This window comes from Bison bison, unplaced genomic scaffold (genome assembly GCF_000754665.1).
Source record: "Bison bison bison isolate TAMUID 2011002044 unplaced genomic scaffold, Bison_UMD1.0 scf7180017864190, whole genome shotgun sequence".
Lineage (NCBI taxonomy): Eukaryota > Metazoa > Chordata > Mammalia > Artiodactyla > Bovidae > Bison > Bison bison.
Genome location: NW_011494762.1, coordinates 1,298,024 through 1,317,762, shown reverse-complemented (window position 1 = coordinate 1,317,762; position 19,739 = coordinate 1,298,024). Strand labels below are relative to the sequence as shown.

The 19,739-nt window shown below is 38.2% G+C and overlaps 1 protein-coding gene across 2 annotated transcripts in view; it reads left to right on the top strand.

Annotated features, from left to right (window-relative positions):
* The window catches only part of SLC25A12 (solute carrier family 25 (aspartate/glutamate carrier), member 12), a 99,123-nt gene that overhangs the window by 20,631 nt on the left and 58,753 nt on the right, over positions 1-19,739 (top strand). For both annotated transcript variants that reach the window (XM_010843820.1, XM_010843819.1), the window contains exons 3-4: positions 485-627; positions 16,277-16,392. In XM_010843820.1, the coding sequence (XP_010842122.1) occupies positions 485-627; positions 16,277-16,392 (259 nt within the window). The remainder of the gene's footprint in view (positions 1-484; positions 628-16,276; positions 16,393-19,739) is intronic.

The following is a 19,739-nucleotide window of genomic DNA, read 5'->3' as shown; positions in this document are numbered from 1 at the left end:
AGTGTCCAAGTCGGTGTTGATTTTTTTTTCAGTTTATTTACAAAGTTGTGTGACTGTCACCACTGTCTAATTCCAGAGCATTTCTATCACCCCCAAAGAAACTCCCCCTATGTAAAGTGGTTAACTCCATTCCCCACTCCTTCCAGTTCCTGGCAACTACTCCTGTACTTTTCTGATGCTATGAATTTGCCTCTTATGGACAGTTCATATAAATGAGGTCATGTGGTATGTGGTCTTTTGTGTGGTTTCTTTAAGTTAAAGTGTTTTCAAGGTTCATCCATATTGTAGCACGTATCAATACTTTGCTAATGTTCTGAACTCAGGCTCTGGGTGTCTGTTTTTGGACTATCCAGAGAAAACTTCTGCATTTATTGTTACCTTGATTATGATACTGGCATTTAATTTACTTTTTCAGAAAACTTTTGCTGGGTACAAAAAGATACTGAACAATTTTAATTTTAAGTATGCATTATTTACTTTTTAGTATGCCAGTACTGAGGTTGATGGAGAACATTACATGACCCCGGAAGACTTTGTCCAGCGCTATCTTGGACTGTATAATGATCCAAATAGCAATCCGAAGATTGTGCAGCTCTTGGCAGGAGTAGCCGATCAAACCAAGGATGGGTAAGAACTTGTATGCTGTTCTTAAAAGCTAATGTTATTCAATATCATACTGAAAAAATGGGAAAACCATAAACTTACCCATGACCATTTAGAATTTTAATATTAATAAACCATATCTTTTCTTAGAAGTTTAAAAAAATTGTTATTTACTGCCATTATCAAGTATACTTGCATTTCTTTTTTTTTGGGAAAAAAAATACATGCAAAGCTGTATTTTATGTTGAATAATCTGAGCAAAATGGTTTTCAGATGGCTAAGTTATCTTTTATTCACTCATTCAGTAAATATCGAGTACTTACTATGTTTTAGGCACGTTCTATGTACTAGAATTCCATCAGTGAATAAACCACAGAAAAATAATAAACAAAATTTAAAAGTAAACTATAATATTAGGTGGTTATAACTGCTATAAGGAATAATAAGGAAGCATTTAGAGTGATACTTATTCATTTATCTGTCAGGTATTTATGAGACAGCCATCATTTGCCAAGTACTGTTGAACATTAGAAATATAAACAAAATGAGGTTCATGACCTTGAGAAGAAACTCATGGCTTAGTGAGAAAGGATGAGTAAACAAAGAGAAAAAGTAATACTTTGGGAATAAGGTGCTATGATAGAACCATATGAAATATACAAGGGACACCTAAGACAGCATAATTAACTCTGTTTTGGGTGTTCAGGAGAGCATCCTAGAAGAAGTAATGCTTGAGTGAATCTGGCAAGACAGAAAGAGTTTGCTGGACAAAGAGGGAGCATTCCAGGAAAGGGAACAATTGGCATGAAACATCAAGGGGCAGGGAAACGTAGTTTTGAGGGCATTAGCCTACTGTGTCCCCTAGCAAAGCAATAAAGCTATTCTTTTCTACTTCCCCCCCACAAAACCCATCAAGGGGCACCTGCATGTCTGTGTTGCCTCCACAGTGGGCAGGTTGTCAGAGTAATGGGGGCACAGCTGGGGACCTTGTGTGCTAAGCTTTGACTAGTATCCTATAGGCTTGTGACTCTCAGACTTGGAGGTATTTTTAGCCTGGCATTGTAGGCATGTGTGCAGTCACAGTAATTACAAAGTGCATCTTACTTGAGTGTCAGTTTACTCAAATCAAGGGGGAAGGGCATTTTTATATTAAAATCTAGTAGGACTGTATTAGGGAGGGAATGGAATATTTGTATTCTTTGCTTTGTGAGTTCTGAGCTAGAGCCCCAGGACTCCAAGGGCCCATTTTCTTTTTCTTGCCTGTAGAGGGGCTTGTGTGAAAAACTAGGCAAAATTAGTTTTAACTCTTTAAAATGTTTAGAAGGCTGTCGAAATACAGTGGAAGTGTTGGTTTCAAAGGTCTTTGAATCCAGGGTTATTGTATTCATTTCTATTTTCTCACAGAATTTAGCACAGTGCATGACATTTACTATGAGTATTTTATATCTTGGAAAGGTTTTCTATAATTCATCACTGACAGATATTGAGGAACTTGTATACATTTTGTGCCCAGTCTCCAGAAAAAGTCAAATTGGCTGCCAGGTAACCGTGGCCCATTCAGTCCTTGGGTCTTTCAATAGTGATTAGACAGTGAGGCATATAAAAATTAATGGTATTTACTCAGAATTCCTTCTTCAAATTTAGAAATTTTAATTATTGTCATTAACTTGGTCTGAGACTTGCCAGACGTTTCTTTTCAGAAGCTTCCTCCATATCTTTTCAGATGCTTCCTTTTGTGACCATATGTTCTGATCCATTCCACTGGTGTATCTTATTTGAAGCTTCATGTGGTTCTGTCAGAAGCAGTTGTGTTGTTAAAGTGTGGTCAAGTGGAATTGAGTGTTTAAGTTGCCAGGGTAGAATCGATCAAAAATGGGTTTTGGCTAGTAAAGAATCTAATAATGTTGAATACTGTTTACTTTAAAAAAGCAAGCTGTTTCTTTTTTGAAAAGATATATTTGTTCTATTTAAAATTTTAAAAACTACTTACACTTCCTTTTTCCCCCTCCCTCCCTAGAATAAGTCAGATTCAGATTGGGTAGGAAATTTGATTCATAAAGTTAGGTCATAAAAATTATAAACATATAGATTATTTCTAAAAGCAGAGAAAGGTACAATTTTCTAGAAACCTCCCACCCATGGATGGTCTTCATAGTTTCCTGAACTTACTGAAATATAATGCAAAAATGAATGATTTTGTATTTTCATTTTTCTGGGCAGAAATCACAGGTTTTTCAAAGGGTCTATGATTTCAGAAGGGTTAAATATCATTGTTAAATTTTTTTTTAAAATACTTTTAATTTAAGAAAATCAAAGGCATTGATGATGTTTAAACTTATTCCAAGTAGCCAGCCCTTCCTCATTTCACATTTAAGGAAAATGAACTCCAGAGAGATTGATTGGCTTGTCCAATAACACACGATTAATTCTCTTACTTTTTAGCTCATCTTCTTGTAATCATTTTAAAAAGCTATCTTTTCTCTATTGTTCCATTTCCTACTCCTTTAAGCAGGGCAGTGATGAAAGTTAGGATAGTTTAGTTGGTTTATCTTTTTTCCAACTCCAAGAGGTATTCCTTGATTCTGTTATAGTTTTTTGAGGACCAGTCCTGTAGGTATATAGGCTTCCTAGGCGGCACAGTGGTAAAGAATCTGCCTGCCAATGCAGGAGACGCAAGAGACATGGATTAGATCCCTGGGTTAGAAAGATCCCCTGGAGTAGGAAATGGCAACCCACTCCAGATTCTTGCCTGGAAAATTCTGTGGACAGTGGACTACAGTCCATGGCGTTGCAGAGTCAGACGTGAACAAGCACAGCATGGCCTATATTGGTATGTAACTTGACAAGAATCACATAATACTGTTTATAATTACTCCAGACCAAATCTGAATAGAACTAGTATAAACAAGTTTGAATGATTTACTTAAGTATATGAGAAAAGCAGGTTTCAGTTCAGTTCAGTCACTCAGTAATGTCTGAACCTGCGACCTCATGAATCGCAGCACGCCAGGCCTCCCTGTCCATCACCAACTCTCAGAGTTCACTCAAACTTACGTCCATTGAGTCGGTGATGCCATCCAGCCATCTCATCCTCTGTTGTCCCCTTCTCCTCCGCCCCCAATCCCTCCAATGAGTCAACTCTTCGCATGAGGTGGCCAAAATATTGGAGTTTCACCTTTAGCATCAGTCCTTCCAAAGAACACCCAGGACTGATCTCCTTTAGAATGGACTGGTTGGATTTCCTTGCAGTCCACGGGACTCTCAAGAATCTTCTCCAACACCACAGTTCAAAAGCATCAAAGCAGGTTTAGGGGTGGTTAATACTGTGTTCCTTTTGTGTTCTATCCTTGCCTGCCCTCCCTTGTTTTCTTAGCATGTTAACTGCTCCCTTTCTCTTCTCCTGGCTCCCTTTCCTCTAATAAATAGTAAAGTAAGCAAGAGTGTTTTGATACAGGTGCTTGCTATGGACAGCCATGTATTTTTTTTATTGCTTTTTGTTTTCTAAGTATTTCATTTGGCTGTGCCACAGGGCATATGAGATCTTAGTTCTCTGAACAGGGATCAAAGCCGGGCCCCTCACATTGGAAGCTTGGAGTCTTAACCCCTGAACTGCCAGGGAAGTCCCTGGAGAGCCATGGAGAAACAACATTGTATAAATAGCATGATAGGTTGTCTAAAAGTAAAAGCCATTCAGTTCAATTCAGTCTCTCAGTCGTGTCCGACACTTCCTGACCCCATGGACCACAGCACGCCAGGTCTCCCTGTCCATCACCAACTTCCAGAGTTTACTCAAACTCATCTCCACTGAGTCAGTGATGCCACCCAACCATCTCATCCTCTCTCATCCCCTTCTCCTGCCCCAATCCCTCCCAGCATCAGGGTCTTTTCCAATGAGTCAACACTTCGCATGAGGTGGCCAAAGTACTGGAGTTTCAGCTTCAGCATCAGTCCTTCCAGTGAACATCCAGGACTGATCTCCTTTAGGATGGACTGGTTGGATCTCCTTGCAGTCCTAGGGACTCTCAAGAGTCTTCTCCAACACCACAGTTCAAAAGCATCAATTCTTCAGCATTCAGCTTTCTTTGTAGTCCAACTCTCACATCCATACATGACTACTGGAAAAACCATAGCCTTGACTAGATGGACCTTTGTAGGCAAAGTAATGTCTCTGCTTTTTAATATGCTGTCTAGGTTGGTCATAACTTTCTTTCCGAGGAGTAAGCATCTTTTACTTTCATGGCTGCAGTCACCATTTGCAGTGATTTTGGAGCTCCCAAAAATAAACTTTGTCACTGTTTCCCCATCTATTTGCCTTGAAGTGATGGGACCAGATGCCATGATCTTAGTTTTCTTAATGTTGAGCTTTAAGCCAACTTTTTTCACTTTCCTCTTGCACTTTCATCAAGAGGCTCTTTAGTTCTTCAGTTTCTGCCATAAGGGTGGTGTCATCTGTATATCTGAGGTTATGCATATTTCTCCTGGCAATCTTGATTCCAGCTTGTGCTTCATAGAGCCCAGCGTTTCTCATGATGTACTCTGCATATAAGTTAAATAAGCAGGGTGACTATATACAGCCTTGATGTACTCCTTTTCCTATTTGGAACCAGTCTGTTGTTCCATGTCCATTTCTAACTGTTGCTTCCTGACCTGCATACAGATTTCTGAAGAGGCAGGTCAAATGGTCTGGTATTCCCATCCCTTGAACAATTTTCCACAGTTTATTGTGATCCACACAGTCAAAGGCTTTGGCATAGTCAATAAAGCAGAAATAGATGTTTTTCTGGAACTGTCTTGCTTTTCAATGATCCAACAGATATTGACAATTTGATCTCTGGTTCCTCTGCCTTTTTTAAATCCAGCTTGAACAACTGGAAGTTCACAGTTCACATGTTGTTGAAGCCTGGCTTGGGGAGTTTTGAGCATTACTTTACTAGCGTGTGAGATGAGTGCAATTGTGCGGTAGTTTGAGCATTCTTTGGCATTGCCTTTCTTTGGGATTGGAATGAAAACTGAGCTTTTCCAGTCCTGTGGCCACTGCTGAGTTTTCCAAAATTTCCATCAACAGAGGAATGGATAAAAAAAATGTGGTACATACATGCAGTAGAATATTACTCAGCCATTAAAGAGAATGAATGCTATTGCAGCACCATGGCTGAACCTAGAGATTGTCATGCTGAGTCAAATAAGTCAGACAGAGGAGGAGAAATATTGTATGACATCATTTATATGTGGAATCTAAAAAGAAATGATACTAACGAACTTACAAAACAGAAAGAATGGATACATGTATATGCATTTGAAGTGTGCAACCTGTGAGAACTCCAAAATTAAAACTCGCTGGTGAACAACTGTTGACAGGAGAATGTGGGATCCCACCAAAAAAATGTACCCCACATCCAAGGGCAAAGGAGAAGCCCCAGCAAGTTGGTAGGAGGGGCAAAATCATTTTTAGAATCAAACCCCACACCTGCCAGAGACGCTCAGAGGGCTCAAACAAAACCTGTGCACACCAGGAGACTCCACAGAGAGTGAGCCAGACCTGCGTTTGAGTGTTTGAGTGTCTCCTGTGGAGGGACAGGTCAGCAGTGGCCTGAGGTCACCATTAACCCCACCATAGAGCCACCAGAACTTACACAGGACTGGGGAAATAGACTCTTGGAGGGCACAAACAAAAACTTGTGCACACCAGGACCCAGGAGAAAGGAGCAGTGACCCCAAAAGAGACTGACCCAGACTTGCCATGAGTGTCCAGGAGTCTCCGTGGGTTGACGGTGGCCTGGTGCAGGGTTGGGGGCACTGAGTGCAACCATGCGTGCATGGGCCCTTTTGAAGGAGATTGCCATTATCTTCATTAAGATTCAGTTACAGTTCAGTCGCTCAGTTGGGTCTGACTTTGTGACCCCATGGAGTGCAGCACGCCAGGCCTCCCTGTCCATTGAGGGAGCTTACTCAAACTCACATCCATCGAGTTGGTGATGGATCATCTCATCCTCTGTCATCTCCTTCTCCTCCCACCTTCAATCTTTCCCAGAATCAAGGTCTTTTCCAATGAGTCGGTTCTTCTCATCAGGTGGCCGAAGTATTGGAGCTTCAGCATCAGTCCTTCCAATGAATATTTAAGACTGATTTCCTTTAGGATTGACTGGTTGTCTCAAGAGTCTTCTCCAACACCACAGTTCAAAAGCATCAATTCTTCAGCGCTCAGCTTTCTTTATAGTCCAACTCTCATATCCGTACATGACTACTGGAAAAACCATAGCTTTTACTAGATGGAGCTTTGCTGGCAAAGTAGTGTCTCTGCTTTTTAATATGCTGTCTAGGTTGGTCACATGGACTACAGCCTTGTCTAATTCAATGAAACCATGAGCTGTGCGGTGTAGGGCCCCCCAAGGTCATGGTGGAGAGTTCTGACAAAACATGGTCCACTGGAAAGGGAATGGCAAAACACTTCAGTATTCTTGCCTGGAGAACCCCATGAACAGTATGAAAAGGCAAAAAGATAGGGCACTGAAAGATGAACTCCCCAGGTCGGTAGGTGCCCAGTATGCTACTGGAGATCAGTGGAGAAATAACTCCAGAAAGAATGAAGAGATGGAGTCAAAGCAAAAACAACTCATAGTTGTGGACTTGACTGGTGATGGAAGTAAAGTCTGATACTGTAAAGAGCAATATTGCATAGGAACCTGGAATGTTAGGTCCATGAATCAAGGTAAATTGGAAGTGTCAAACAGGAGATGGCAAGAGTGAACATCGACATTTTAGGAATCAGTGAACTAAAATGGACTGGAATGGGTGAATTTAACTCAGATGACTATTATATCTACTACTGTGGGCAACAATCCCTTAGAAGAAATGGAGTAGCTCTCATAGTCAACAAAAGAGTCCAAAATGAAATACTTGGATGCAATCTCAAAAACAACAGAATTATATCTGTTTGTTTCTAAGGCAAACTATTCAATATCACAGTAATCCAAGTCTATGCCCCAACCAGTAACGCTGAAGAAGCTGAAGTTGACCAGTTCTATGAAGACCTACAAGACCTTCTAGAACTAACACCCAAAAAAGATGTCCTTTTCATTATAGGGGACTGGAATGCAAAAGTAGGAAGTCAAGAGATACCTGGACTAACAGGCAGATTTGGTCTTGGAGTACAGAACAAAGCAGGGCAAAGGCTAATAGAGTTTTGTCAAGAGAATGCACTGGTCATAGAAAACACCCTCTTCCAACAACACAAGAGAAGACTCTACACATGGACATCACCAGATGGTTAATACTGAAATCAGACTGATACATTCTTTGCAGCCAAAGATGGAGAAGCTCTATACAGTCAGCAAAAACAAGACCAGGAGCTGACTGTGGCTCAGATCATGAACTCCTTATTGCCAAATTGAGACTGAAATTGAAGAAAGTAGGGAAAACCACTAGACCATTCAGGTATGACCTAAATCAAATCCCTTATGAGTATACAGTAGAAATGAAAAATAGATTCAAGGGATTAAATCTGATAGAGTGCCTGAAGAACTACTGATGTAGATTCATGACATTGTATAGGAGGCAGTGATCAAGACCATCCCCAAGAAAAAGAAATGCAAAAAGGCAAAATGGTTGTCTGAGGAGCCCTTACAAATAGCTGAGAAAAGAAAAAAGGCAAAACGAAAAAGGAAAGATATACCCATGTGAATGCAGAGTTCCAAAGAATAGCAAGGAGAGATAAGGAGGCCTTCCTCAGTGATCAATGCAAAGAAATAGAGGAAAACAGTTGAATGGGAAAGTCTAGAGATCTCTTCAAGAAAATTAGAGATACCAAGGGAACATTTCATGCAAAGATGGGCTCAATAAAGGGCAGAAATGGTATGGACCTAACAGAAGCAGAAGATATTAAGAAGAGGTGGCAAGAATACACAGAAAAACTATACAAAAAAGGTCTTAATGACCTGGATAACCACGATGGTGTGGGTACTCACCTAGAGCCAGACATCTTGGTGTGTGAAGTAAAATGGGCCTTAGGAAGCATCACTATGAACAAAGCTAGTGGAGGTGATGGAATTCCAGTTGAGCTATTTCAACTCCTAAAGGATGATGCTGTGAAAGTGCTGCCCTCAATATGCCAGCAAATTTGGAAGACTCATCAGTGGCCACAGTACTGGAAAAGGTCAGTTTTCATTCCAGTCCCCAAAAGAGGCAATGCCAAAGAATGTTCAAACTACTGCACAGTTGCACTCATCTCACACGCTAGTAAAGTAATGCTCAAAATTCTCCAAGCCAGGCTTCAACAGTACATGAACCATGAACTTCCAGATGTTCAAGCTGGGTTTACAAAAGGCAGAGGAACCAGAGATCAAATTGCAAACATCTGTTGGATCATAGAAAAAGCAAGAGAGTTCCAGAAAAACATCTACTTCTGCTTATTGACTATCCAAAGCCTTTGACTGTGTGGATCATGAACATCTTGGAAAATTCTTCAAGGGATGGAAATACCAGACCACCTGACCTGCCTCTTGAGAAATCTGTATGCAGGTCAGGAAGCAACAGTTAGAACTGGACATGGGACAACAGATTGGTTCCAAATCGGGAAAGGAGTACGTCAAGGCTGTATATTGTCACCCTGCTTATTTAACTTATATGTAGAGTACATCATGAGAAACGCCAGGCTGGATGAAGCACAAGCAGGAATCAAGATTTCTGAGAGAAATATCCATAACCTCAGATATGCAGATGACACCACCCTATGGCAGAAAGTAAGGAAGAACTAAAGAGCCTCTTGATGAAAGTGAAAGAGGAGAGTGAAAAAGTTGGCTTAAAGTTCAACATTCAGAAAACAAAGATCATGGCATCTGCTCCCATCACTTCATGGCAAATAGATGAGGAAACGATGGAAACAGTGAGAGACTGTATTTTTTTTTGCAGTTCCAAAATCACTGCAAATGGTGATTGCAGCCATGAAATTAAAAGAAACTTGCTCCTTGGAAGAAAAGCTATGACCAACCTAGACAACATATTAAAAAGCAGAAACGTTACTTTGTCAATAAACGTCCATCTAGTAAAGCTATCGTTTTTCCAGTAGTCATGTATGGATGTGAGAGTTGGACTACAAAGAAAGCTGAGCGCCAAAGAATTGATGCTTTTGAACTGTGGTGTTGAAGACTGGTAGAGTCCCTTGGATTGCAAGGAGATCCAACCAGTCCATCCTAAAGGAAATGAGTCCTGAATATTCATTGGAGGGACTGATGTTGAAGCAGAAACTCCAGTACTTTGGCCACCTGATGTGAAGAGCTGACTCATTTGAGAAGACCCTGTTGCTGGGAAAGGTTGAAGGTGGGAGGTAAAGGGCACGACAGAGGATGAGACGATCCATCAACGTCTCAATGGACATAAATTTGAGTAAGCTCCGGGAGTTGGGGATGGACAGGGAAGCCTGGCATGCTGCAGTCCATGTAGTCACAAAAGTCAGACATGACTGAGTGACTAAACTGGACTGAAGCACATTCACATTCATTTCTTCACCAGTATTCAGCTTCACAACTTTTTCATTTTCCCATACTGAAAGTCCACAGTCATTAAACAAGTCCCCATTCTCTCCCAGTACCCAGTTCCAGGTAACCACTATTCTATTTTCAGTCTTTATGAATTTGTTCTAAGTACTTCATATCAGTGAAATAATATTTTTCCGCTTCCATTTGGCTTATTTCACTTTGCATGGTGTTTTAAAGATTCATTCATGTTGTAGCATGTATCAGAATTTCATTCCTTTTTAAGGCTGCATAGTACGAAGTGACTTATTTTGAGTTTGCTGATGCTTTTGTGTTTCTTTATTGACTTTCTTCAAATAAATCACCCTGTATAACAAAGGTAACTGAGTATTAAGGTTTGGCTCAGTATCCCCCAAATGCCTTCTTATAATAATATTCTACTTGCTAGAGATAGCGGATACCTTTTGTATTTTTCAGCTATAACTTTAAATTTGGGGTTGGGGGACAGGATGGTGTACACTGGATTGATTGAAGGTAGGAGTTGAGTCTTCACCGTGGCTCACTGAGTTGCTGAATGTATTTGTACAAATCAGTTCTTTGAATTTTCTAGGGGTCCTTCTGACTCTAAATTGCATAAATATATGATTTGCCTTTCTGAATATACTAGTAGATAAAAATGTAGATATTTAATAAAGTTCATAGAATGTGTGTATATTTTTTCTCCCTGTGCTTTTTTGTTTTATTAATTTAACTTTTATTTTTTAACTTGTATTTTACATTGAAGTATATAATTGATCAACAGTGTTGTGTCAGTTTCAAGTGTATAGCAAAGTGATTCACTTATGCATATATATGCATCTATTCTTTTTCAAATTCTTTTTCCATTTAGGTTAATATAGAACTTTTTTTTATAAAATTGAAATGTAGTTGGTTTCCAATGTTGTGCCAATCTCTGCCATACAGCAGAATGACTCACTTATATACATGTATGCATTCTTTTTTTCAGTTTTCTTTTCCTTTATGGTTTATCACAGAATATAGTTCCTGTGCTATACATGAGGTCCTTGTCATTTGTCCATTCTAAATGTAATAGTTTGCCTCTACCAACCCCAGACTTCCACTTCATCCCTTTCCCGCCCCACCTCTCCTTTGGCAACCCCAAGTCTGTTCTCTGTGTCTGTGAGTCTTTCTGTTTTGTTGATGTGTTCATTTGTGACATACTTTAGATTCCACGTGTAAGTGATACCAGCGTGACTCCTAAAAAGCAAATGATTGGTTTGCCAGCCAACCATTTATGACCTTTGCTAGTTAAGGAAAAAACCTTTGACCTCTTCTCATAAATACAGAAAGTTTTACTACTGAACATGAAATATGTTTAAAATCTAATATTCTATATTTCAGGGTAATTGTATTTTTATGTCTATTTGCTGAGACTTGGCGTGTTTTGAAAAAATCAAGATGCTATGCGTTGTTCTTCCCCCTATAATCAGCCTAGCGACTTTTCATTTTTATTTTAAAAGTTAATGTTATGAGCAGAAGAAATAGTGCTAATTCTTCATTATAAATATAAAAATTTCAAATGTTTCTAAATTTCATAATATAGAAAGTGACAACCTATTCTAACTGGTTCCCTAGATCACTATTGTATTTGTGTTATACATTCTCATTGATCTTGAGTTTTGTTCAGAACTTAGAACCACAAATTGCTCATTGCTTTGTAGGAGTGTGTGGATATAGTCAGGATGATACCACTGTTTTTACTACCTGAAAATTTGTGTACTGATAATCATACTTTATAGAGTTTTACTATATTTTTTAGTAATGCATATGCTGTGTTATATGACATGTGGCTTGATAAACAGTTTTTAATTGGCTTGTTCCTCCCAGGATTCTTTAGCATGAGCACAGTGAGGGCATAGTCTCCAGTGCCCTGAATACTACCACGACAGAGCCATTCTTTTCCCTCAATAAAGGGCAAAGGCATAGAGTATATTGGGCTTCCCAGGTGGTTCAGGGGTCAGGAATCTGCCTGTCAAGCAGGAGACTGAGATTCGATCCCTGTGTTGGGAAGATCCCCTGGAGGAGAAAGTGGCAACCCGCTCCTGTATTCTTGCCTAGAGTGTCCCATGGACAGGGGAGCCTGGCAGGCTACAGTCCACGTGGTCGCAAAAGAGTTGGACATAACTTAGCAAGTAAATAGCAGCAGCATTGCTTTTGGATATAATGTAATTTGTGTAATTTAAACATACTTCAAAATGTTTTAAGTAATAAAAATGTAACTTTGAATGTGTAATGTGACTTAGATGAGTGGGCATAAAATGAAATGTGAAATGTAGTCATTTTCTTAAAAATGTGTTGGAAAACATGTCTCTAAAAAGTCATATATCCTAAATTGAGTTTCTTCAAGAATATTTGAGTTCCTGCCCTGAATCAAGCCTGTGCTCTGACAAGCCTACTTTCTGACAGGGAATTAGATTTGAAATAATGAGTTACATAATTACTTTAACAGGAATTTTGTGAGGGGCACAGAACAAATGCTGTAAGGATGTGAAGTCATCTGGGGACTTTTAAGATGATTCTCTTGAGGAAATTATATTTGAAATGAGCCATGTAAAGATTGTGCATGTGGGTGTGTGTGCTTAGTTGACTTTTTGCAATCCCAAGGACTGTAGCCCACCAGGGTCCTCTGTCCATGGGATTTCCCAGGCAGAATTACTTCAGTGGCTTGCCATTTCCTTCTCCAGGGGTCTTCCTGACCGAGGAATTGAACCTACATTAGCAGGCGGATTTTTTTTTTTTTTTTTTTACTGCTGAGCCGTAAGGGAAGCCCAAATGCTCCATAAAATCATTGAAGGCTCTTTCCCACTTTTTGATTCGGTTGTTTGTTTTTCTGGCATTGAGTTGTATGAACTGCTTATATATTTTGGAAATTAATCCTTTGTTAGTTGTTTCATTGCTATTATTTTCTCCCATGCTGAGGATTGTTTTTTCACCTTGCTTATAGTTTCCTTTGCTGTGCAAAAGCTTTTAGGTTTAATCAGGTCCCACTTGTTTACTTTTATTTCCATTACTCTAGGAGGTGGGTCATAGAGGCTCTTGCTTAGATTTATGTCACGTGTTCTGCCTATATTTTCCTCTAAGAATTTTATAGTTTCTGGTCTTACATTTAGGTCTTTAATCCATTTTGAGTATATCTTTGTGTATGGTGTTAGGAAGTGTTCTAATTTCATTCTTTTACATGTAATTGTCCAGTTTTCCCAGCACCATTTATTAAAGAGGCTGTCTTTGCCCCATAGTATATTGTTGCCTCCTTTGTCAAAAATAAGGTACCCATTTTCTATCTTGTTCCATTGGTCTATATTTCTGTTTTTGTGCCAGTACCATACTGTCTTGATGACTGTAACTTTGTAGTATAATCTGAAGTCAGGAAGGTTGATTCCTCCAGCTCCATTCTTCTTTCTCAGGACTGCTGTGGCTATTCAGGGTCTTTTGTGTTTCCATATGAGTTGTGAACTTTTTTGTTCTAGGTCTGTGAAAAATGCCATTGGTAGTTTGATAGGGATTGAGTTGAATCTGTAGATTGCATTTGGTAGTATAGTCATTTTCCCAGTCAAAAAGTGGGGGAAAGACTTAAACAGACATTTCTCCAAAGAAGATGTACAGATGGGTAACAAACACATGAAAAGATGTTCAAACATTGCTCATTATTAGAGAAATGCAAATCAAAACTACAATGAGATATCACCTCAGGCTGGTCAGAATGGCCATCATCAAAAAGTCTACAAACAATAAATGCTGGAGAAGGTGTGGAGAAAAGAGAATGCTCTTGCACTGTTGGTGGAAATGTAAATTGAGACAGCCACTATGAAAGACAGTATGGAGATTCCTTAAAAAAACTAGGAATAAAACCACCATATGACCCAGCAATCCCACTCCTAGGCATTATACCCTCAGGAAAACAAAATTGAAAAAGACACGTGTTTCCCATTGTTTATTGCAGCACTATTTACAAAGCTAGAACATGGAAGCAACCTAGATGTCCATTGACGGATGAATGGATAAAGAAGTTGTATATATACACAATGGAATATTATTGAGCCATAAAAAAGAATGCATTTGAGTCAGTTCTGATGAGGTAGATGAACCTAGAACCTATTATACAGAGTGAAAAGAGTCAGAAAGAGAAAGGTAAATATCGTATTCTAACATATATATACACAATCTAGAAAAATGGTACTGAAGAATATATTTACAGGGCAGCAATGGAGAAACAGACATAGAGAATAGACTTAAGGACATGGGAGAGAGGAGGAGAGGGTGAGATGTATGGAAAGAGTTTCATGGAAACTTACATGACCATATGTAAAATAGATAGCCAATGGGAATTTGCTGTATGGCTCAGGAAACTCAAACAGGGGCTCTGTATCAATCTAGAGGGATGGGATGGGGCAGGAGATGGGAGGGAGGTTCAACAGGGAGGGGATATATGTGTACCTATGGCTGATTCATGTTGAGGTTTGAATGAAAACAGCAAACTTCTGTAAAGCAGGTCCTTCAATAAAAAAATAAATTAGAAAAAAAATCACCGAAGGCTAGTTCAGTGTAGTTTTGGCCACTGGCTAGTTTCACAGCCGTTAGTATTATAGGATGAATAAGCTTTGGTTTTCCTTTTTGTTTTGAACTTTCCTTTAAAGTTTTTATTAGTGACATTTCAAATATATAAAACAAAAAGTAGTGTAATAAATTCAATATATTCATCACCCACTTTTTTTTTAGGTTAATTTGTGCTTTTATTTGCCAGCATAGTTAAACTACAGTGGTCTACAAACTCTTTTGATCTAAAAAGTAGATTTCACAACGCAATGCACAAGCGCACATACATATATAATATATATATGTAAAAGTGAAACAAAACTCTGTCAAAATTATCCACCTAGAGTATTAATTCTTTTTTAAGACTTTTTTTTTTAACCAAGGATGAACTGCGCTGATGCGTGTAATCACCCCAGTTCACTTTACTTAAGTGTGACTACACCTTTTTTTTAAATACACCTACTTTTAATACTTGTGAAGATAATTACTAAGTTTGTTTTACTTATATCTCCACCTATTCCTCTATCCCCTAGATTATTTTGAAGCAAATTCCAGGTGACAAATTTCATCTGTAAATATCTCAATGTATATTTCTAAGAGATAAGAAAAATTACCAAAAACAAACCTCAAAAATGTTGATGTCTCAGTATTATCAAGCATTTGTGTTATATCAGTATTTTCATTTCCTGATTTTCTTATAAACTAAAAAAAATTTTTTTTACTTTGTTTTAATCAGAATCCAAATAAGATCTGTATCTTTGTAATTAATTGCTGTATCTTTTAGGTCTTTAATTAGGTTCTCTGCCATATCTTCTTTAAAATGGTTTTTTTTCCAACTCCAAAATGTTTACTTCTAATTTCCCACAATCTACATTTTTGCTGGTGTGTTTCTGTCGTAATGTTTAATTTAACATTTTTCTTTGTCCTTTATATTTTTTCTGCAAATTGTTGATTACATTTAAAACATTCGTTCTCAATGTGCTAGGTATTGTTGGCGTCTAGTGGGTAGAGGTCAGTGATGTTGCTCAACATGATACAATGCATAGGAGGCCCCCACAGCAGAGTTATTCAGCTTCAAATGTCACTGTTGAGTGCAGAGGTTTAGAAACTCTGATCTATTAGAGACTTGGTCAGATTCAGTTTCAATTAGTTTTCATCCAGTCTCTTTCTTTCTGTGATATTTAGGGACTGTTGATTATTATTTAGATCCATTAATGTGTTAAGAGTTTACAAAAGGGTAATATTCTATCATGGGCTTCCCTGGTGGTTCAGTGGTAAAGAATCCAGCTGCCAGTGTAGGAGACGCAGGTTCAGTCCCTGAGTCAGCAAGATTCCCTGGAGAGGGAAATGGCAACCCACTCCAGTATGCTTACCTGAAAAAGTCTATGGACAGAGGAGCCTGGTGGGCTGCAGTCCATGGAGTCACAAGAGTTGGACACGGCTTAGCGACTACACCACCACCAACCAATATTCTATCATTCCTTCTTTCTTTATTATCTGGAATACCACTACAGAGAAACTTCCCTTCATCAGTTATTTGGTTGCCCTGAGCTATAGTTCATACTGCAAAGGCAGGTTACCAGCTGATGATATTTTATATTTTATTCTAGGTTGATCTCCTATCAAGAGTTTTTGGCATTTGAATCTGTATTATGTGCTCCAGATTCCATGTTCATAGTGGCTTTCCAATTGTTTGACAAGAGTGGAAATGGAGAGGTGACATTTGGTAAGAAAAAAAAAAGATTATATAGTTAAGTGAAGTTAGTGAGGCTGGTTCAATCTTTAATTGCTAAATTTAGTAACTGCATACAGATTGCTGCTTATTTAAGAGCTAGTCAGAAAATGAAGTTTTAATTTCCTAAAAGAATTTATGTAGATAAAATTAAAATGGTTTTATTTTCTTTAAAGCATTGAACTATTGCCAAAAAAAATTGAGGAAAGTAGGAATGTTGTTGCTTCAACTCATTGCCTCTCTGACACTTTCACATTCCTAAAGTTGGTGGTATAAAATTACCTTGTTCTGGGCCAGCCTGGGATAGATTTTTTATGAAACAGACTGAACAACATGGAGTAATCATCTCGTTCTTTAAGGGGTTTCAGGGTAGAGAATTCAGAGCTTCTCTGGAGCCTCTTTGGAAAATTGCTTCGGTGTCATTTTAATGCCCAAGAATGGAACTGAAGGAAGGAGTTAAGGCAGGAATAGTTAGCATTCTCTGAAGCCCCATTTAAAATTTTTGATTTTAGAAAAGAAGGCTAGAATATTAAAGTTGCCTTCTGAATGGGGTGTAGAAATCCATTTAAATCATTTGGTAGGCACATCACTGAGCACACTGTGGATGTCTCAAAAGTGTACAAACTAGGGTTTCTATATATAGCTATATATTCGTTTTTTAAAAGAGGCTTACTTCCAGGAATTAGTATGTGCTTAGTCAAAGTATCAGCTAATTTTTCCTGCAATAGGCTTTTCAATTAAAAAGTAGTGTTTTGAAGGACCTAGAGCACTCCTCCCTTTTTTTTTTTTTTTAATATTTGAATTTTTTTTCATTGTGGTAAACAGTACCTAACACTAACCTTAGCATCTTAACCATTTGTGAGCGTACAGTTCGGTAGTGTTGAGTATATTCACATTGTCATGAAACACATCTCCAGAACTTTTACATCTTGTAAAACTGAACTTGAGCCCGTTTAGCGGTGTACAGTGTGAATTGGCATCAGTTTGTGGTAGAGAGACTCCTGAAAATCTGGCTTCCCCTGAGCCACGGTGCTAAATACTTATTCACTGTAGTGTTTGTTAGAAGACAAACATCCTCTTGTTAAACCCAAAGGGAAAAGTATCACTGCTGTGGTGAGAACGGTGAGAAAGTACAGGCATTGGAAAGAGCTAGTCTAGCTTTTGCTGTCACCTTTGTGGGCATATGTTCTAGCATGGCATTAATTGATTTCTTCTGCCCACTGACCCAGTCGTCTTCTGTGTAAGAACATTTTCCCAAATAAATACCTACGCAGAGCTGTTTAGGTTTTTGCGTTTATCTTGGCATTCTCTCTTTGGAGCAAGCCCTGGCCTTTTCTGCCTCCTAAAGAATGTTGACTTTCCTCAGAAAAGCCTAAATTTTATAGTTTAAAACATAAAGGCTTTATCATTTCATCATTCAGCATTAACTTTGTACTTCTAAGAATGCTGCATTTTTTATTTTCAATAGTTATCACACATGTTCATATGCCTTACTTCTAAATATGGTGCACAGATGCTTGGGAAATCACTTGATACAAATAGCTGTATTAGTGACAGTATGCCCATACTTCTATACTGTGTTCTTGCTTAAAAATTAGATTTCCCAAAGCCAAATTCTAACTTACTTTGTCCCTTTTACCTTGGTATTATGATTCTTTGATTGCCTTTTCCAATTTCTATTTTAAAAAAATAAGTCAGGCAAGTCAGTTTATTCAACAGACTAACAATAGAGACTCATGCCATTGTTGATTAGTGGATTAAAATGTGTAGGAAGTAGCTGAATGGTTTATACACACCATATTATTTCATGCAAATGAAAGCTTATAGTTATTAGACTCCAGCTTTAGCATTTTATAGATCTTTTGTTTTTCCCCTCATACTGATTTATGAGTTGAGACTTCAAGAAAATGCAAATAGAATTAAAAGCAAAATGTATCAGTCTTAGTTTTTATAGCACCTGGTGTAAACAGAACATGTAATTCCTCCAGATCCTTCAGTCTACTGCTCCATATTAGAGTTGGGAAAATTCTTACAGAATAAGATGAATTTGAACTCCCTTTTGATGTTGTTCCTGTGATCCCTGGCCAACTGGATGGTTCTCTTGATGGTGTTCACCTAAATCCTGGGGACCTAGACCATTCTCTTCCCTAATGTTGAGGATTCATTTTTAGACGAACCTTCTTAACTATAATGAAAATAATCATAAGGAAGGAGAGAAGAAAGCACTGAAACTGTTACAAATGCCATTTAACAAGATTTCTAAGGCCCACTCATTTCAGGCTGTATTCAACTACAGAATTTCAGCATAAGGAAATAATTAACCTGGAGTTAATTTTAATAGAATTTTGGATCTGTGATAAAGGTCAGTTTTCATGTTTACACTCACTTAATAAAGAGAATTATGCTTATATCTTTACAAATGTATGTTTAGGTAGAAAGAAAATTTAGATCCATTCTAACTCAGTCCTTTTCACCTGATGGACTTATGTTTTCTAGTTTGGAGCTTATTTAAAGTATAGTTTTTTCTTGTGCACATCAGGAGAGAAAGCCAGGAGAGAATATTGGATGCAAAATATAATGGAATAGGGAAAAACTATTATGCCATCAGTATTATCTCTATCTCATGGACTCTGATGACTTATGTGTACATCTATATATATTGTTCTCATCTACGCTTTTGTTTTTTTAGATATGGCTTTTATACACATCAAATTGTGTACTTAAATTGTATACATCTTTGCAAGTATTTGTATATATAGCAGTACTGAAAAACATTTACTTGAATGCTGGACAAGTGTTTTTTTTAAAGATGCCTTTGCCGTAGGGGAGAGGACTTAGATCAAGATGTTGATAATCCATTTCAGGATGCACAAGCTCAGGAGAGGGTTCTGAAGTTTTTAAAAGAATGAATAACATCATTAGTTGTTTCTTTGGTGTTCTTTCAGTGAAACCTCTAATGCATGCTGTGGATGATTACTTAATGGCTTGTATATCTGTTTCTGCCTGGTGGCATGAGCCTTCTACGGGCCATTGCATGACTGGTGTGTGCTAGATATAGTGTAAACTTGCCTTGCTGTCACTGTCATCCACTAGCGTACTGGGTGTTTGCTCGATAGCATTGGATTGAGGTAACCAAGATAACCAGCGCTTCTACACTGTGTTGTCAATAGTTGCCATACCTTTGTCCTAAGTTAAAAAAAAAAAAGAAACCTATTGCTTTAACAAGGATTCTAAAAAACCCAACAATACTCTTACCTATTAACTAATAAATGAATATAAAACATGTTATGTATTCTAAATTTCCTATTAAAAATCTCATCAATATTGTGTTCTAAAAGTGT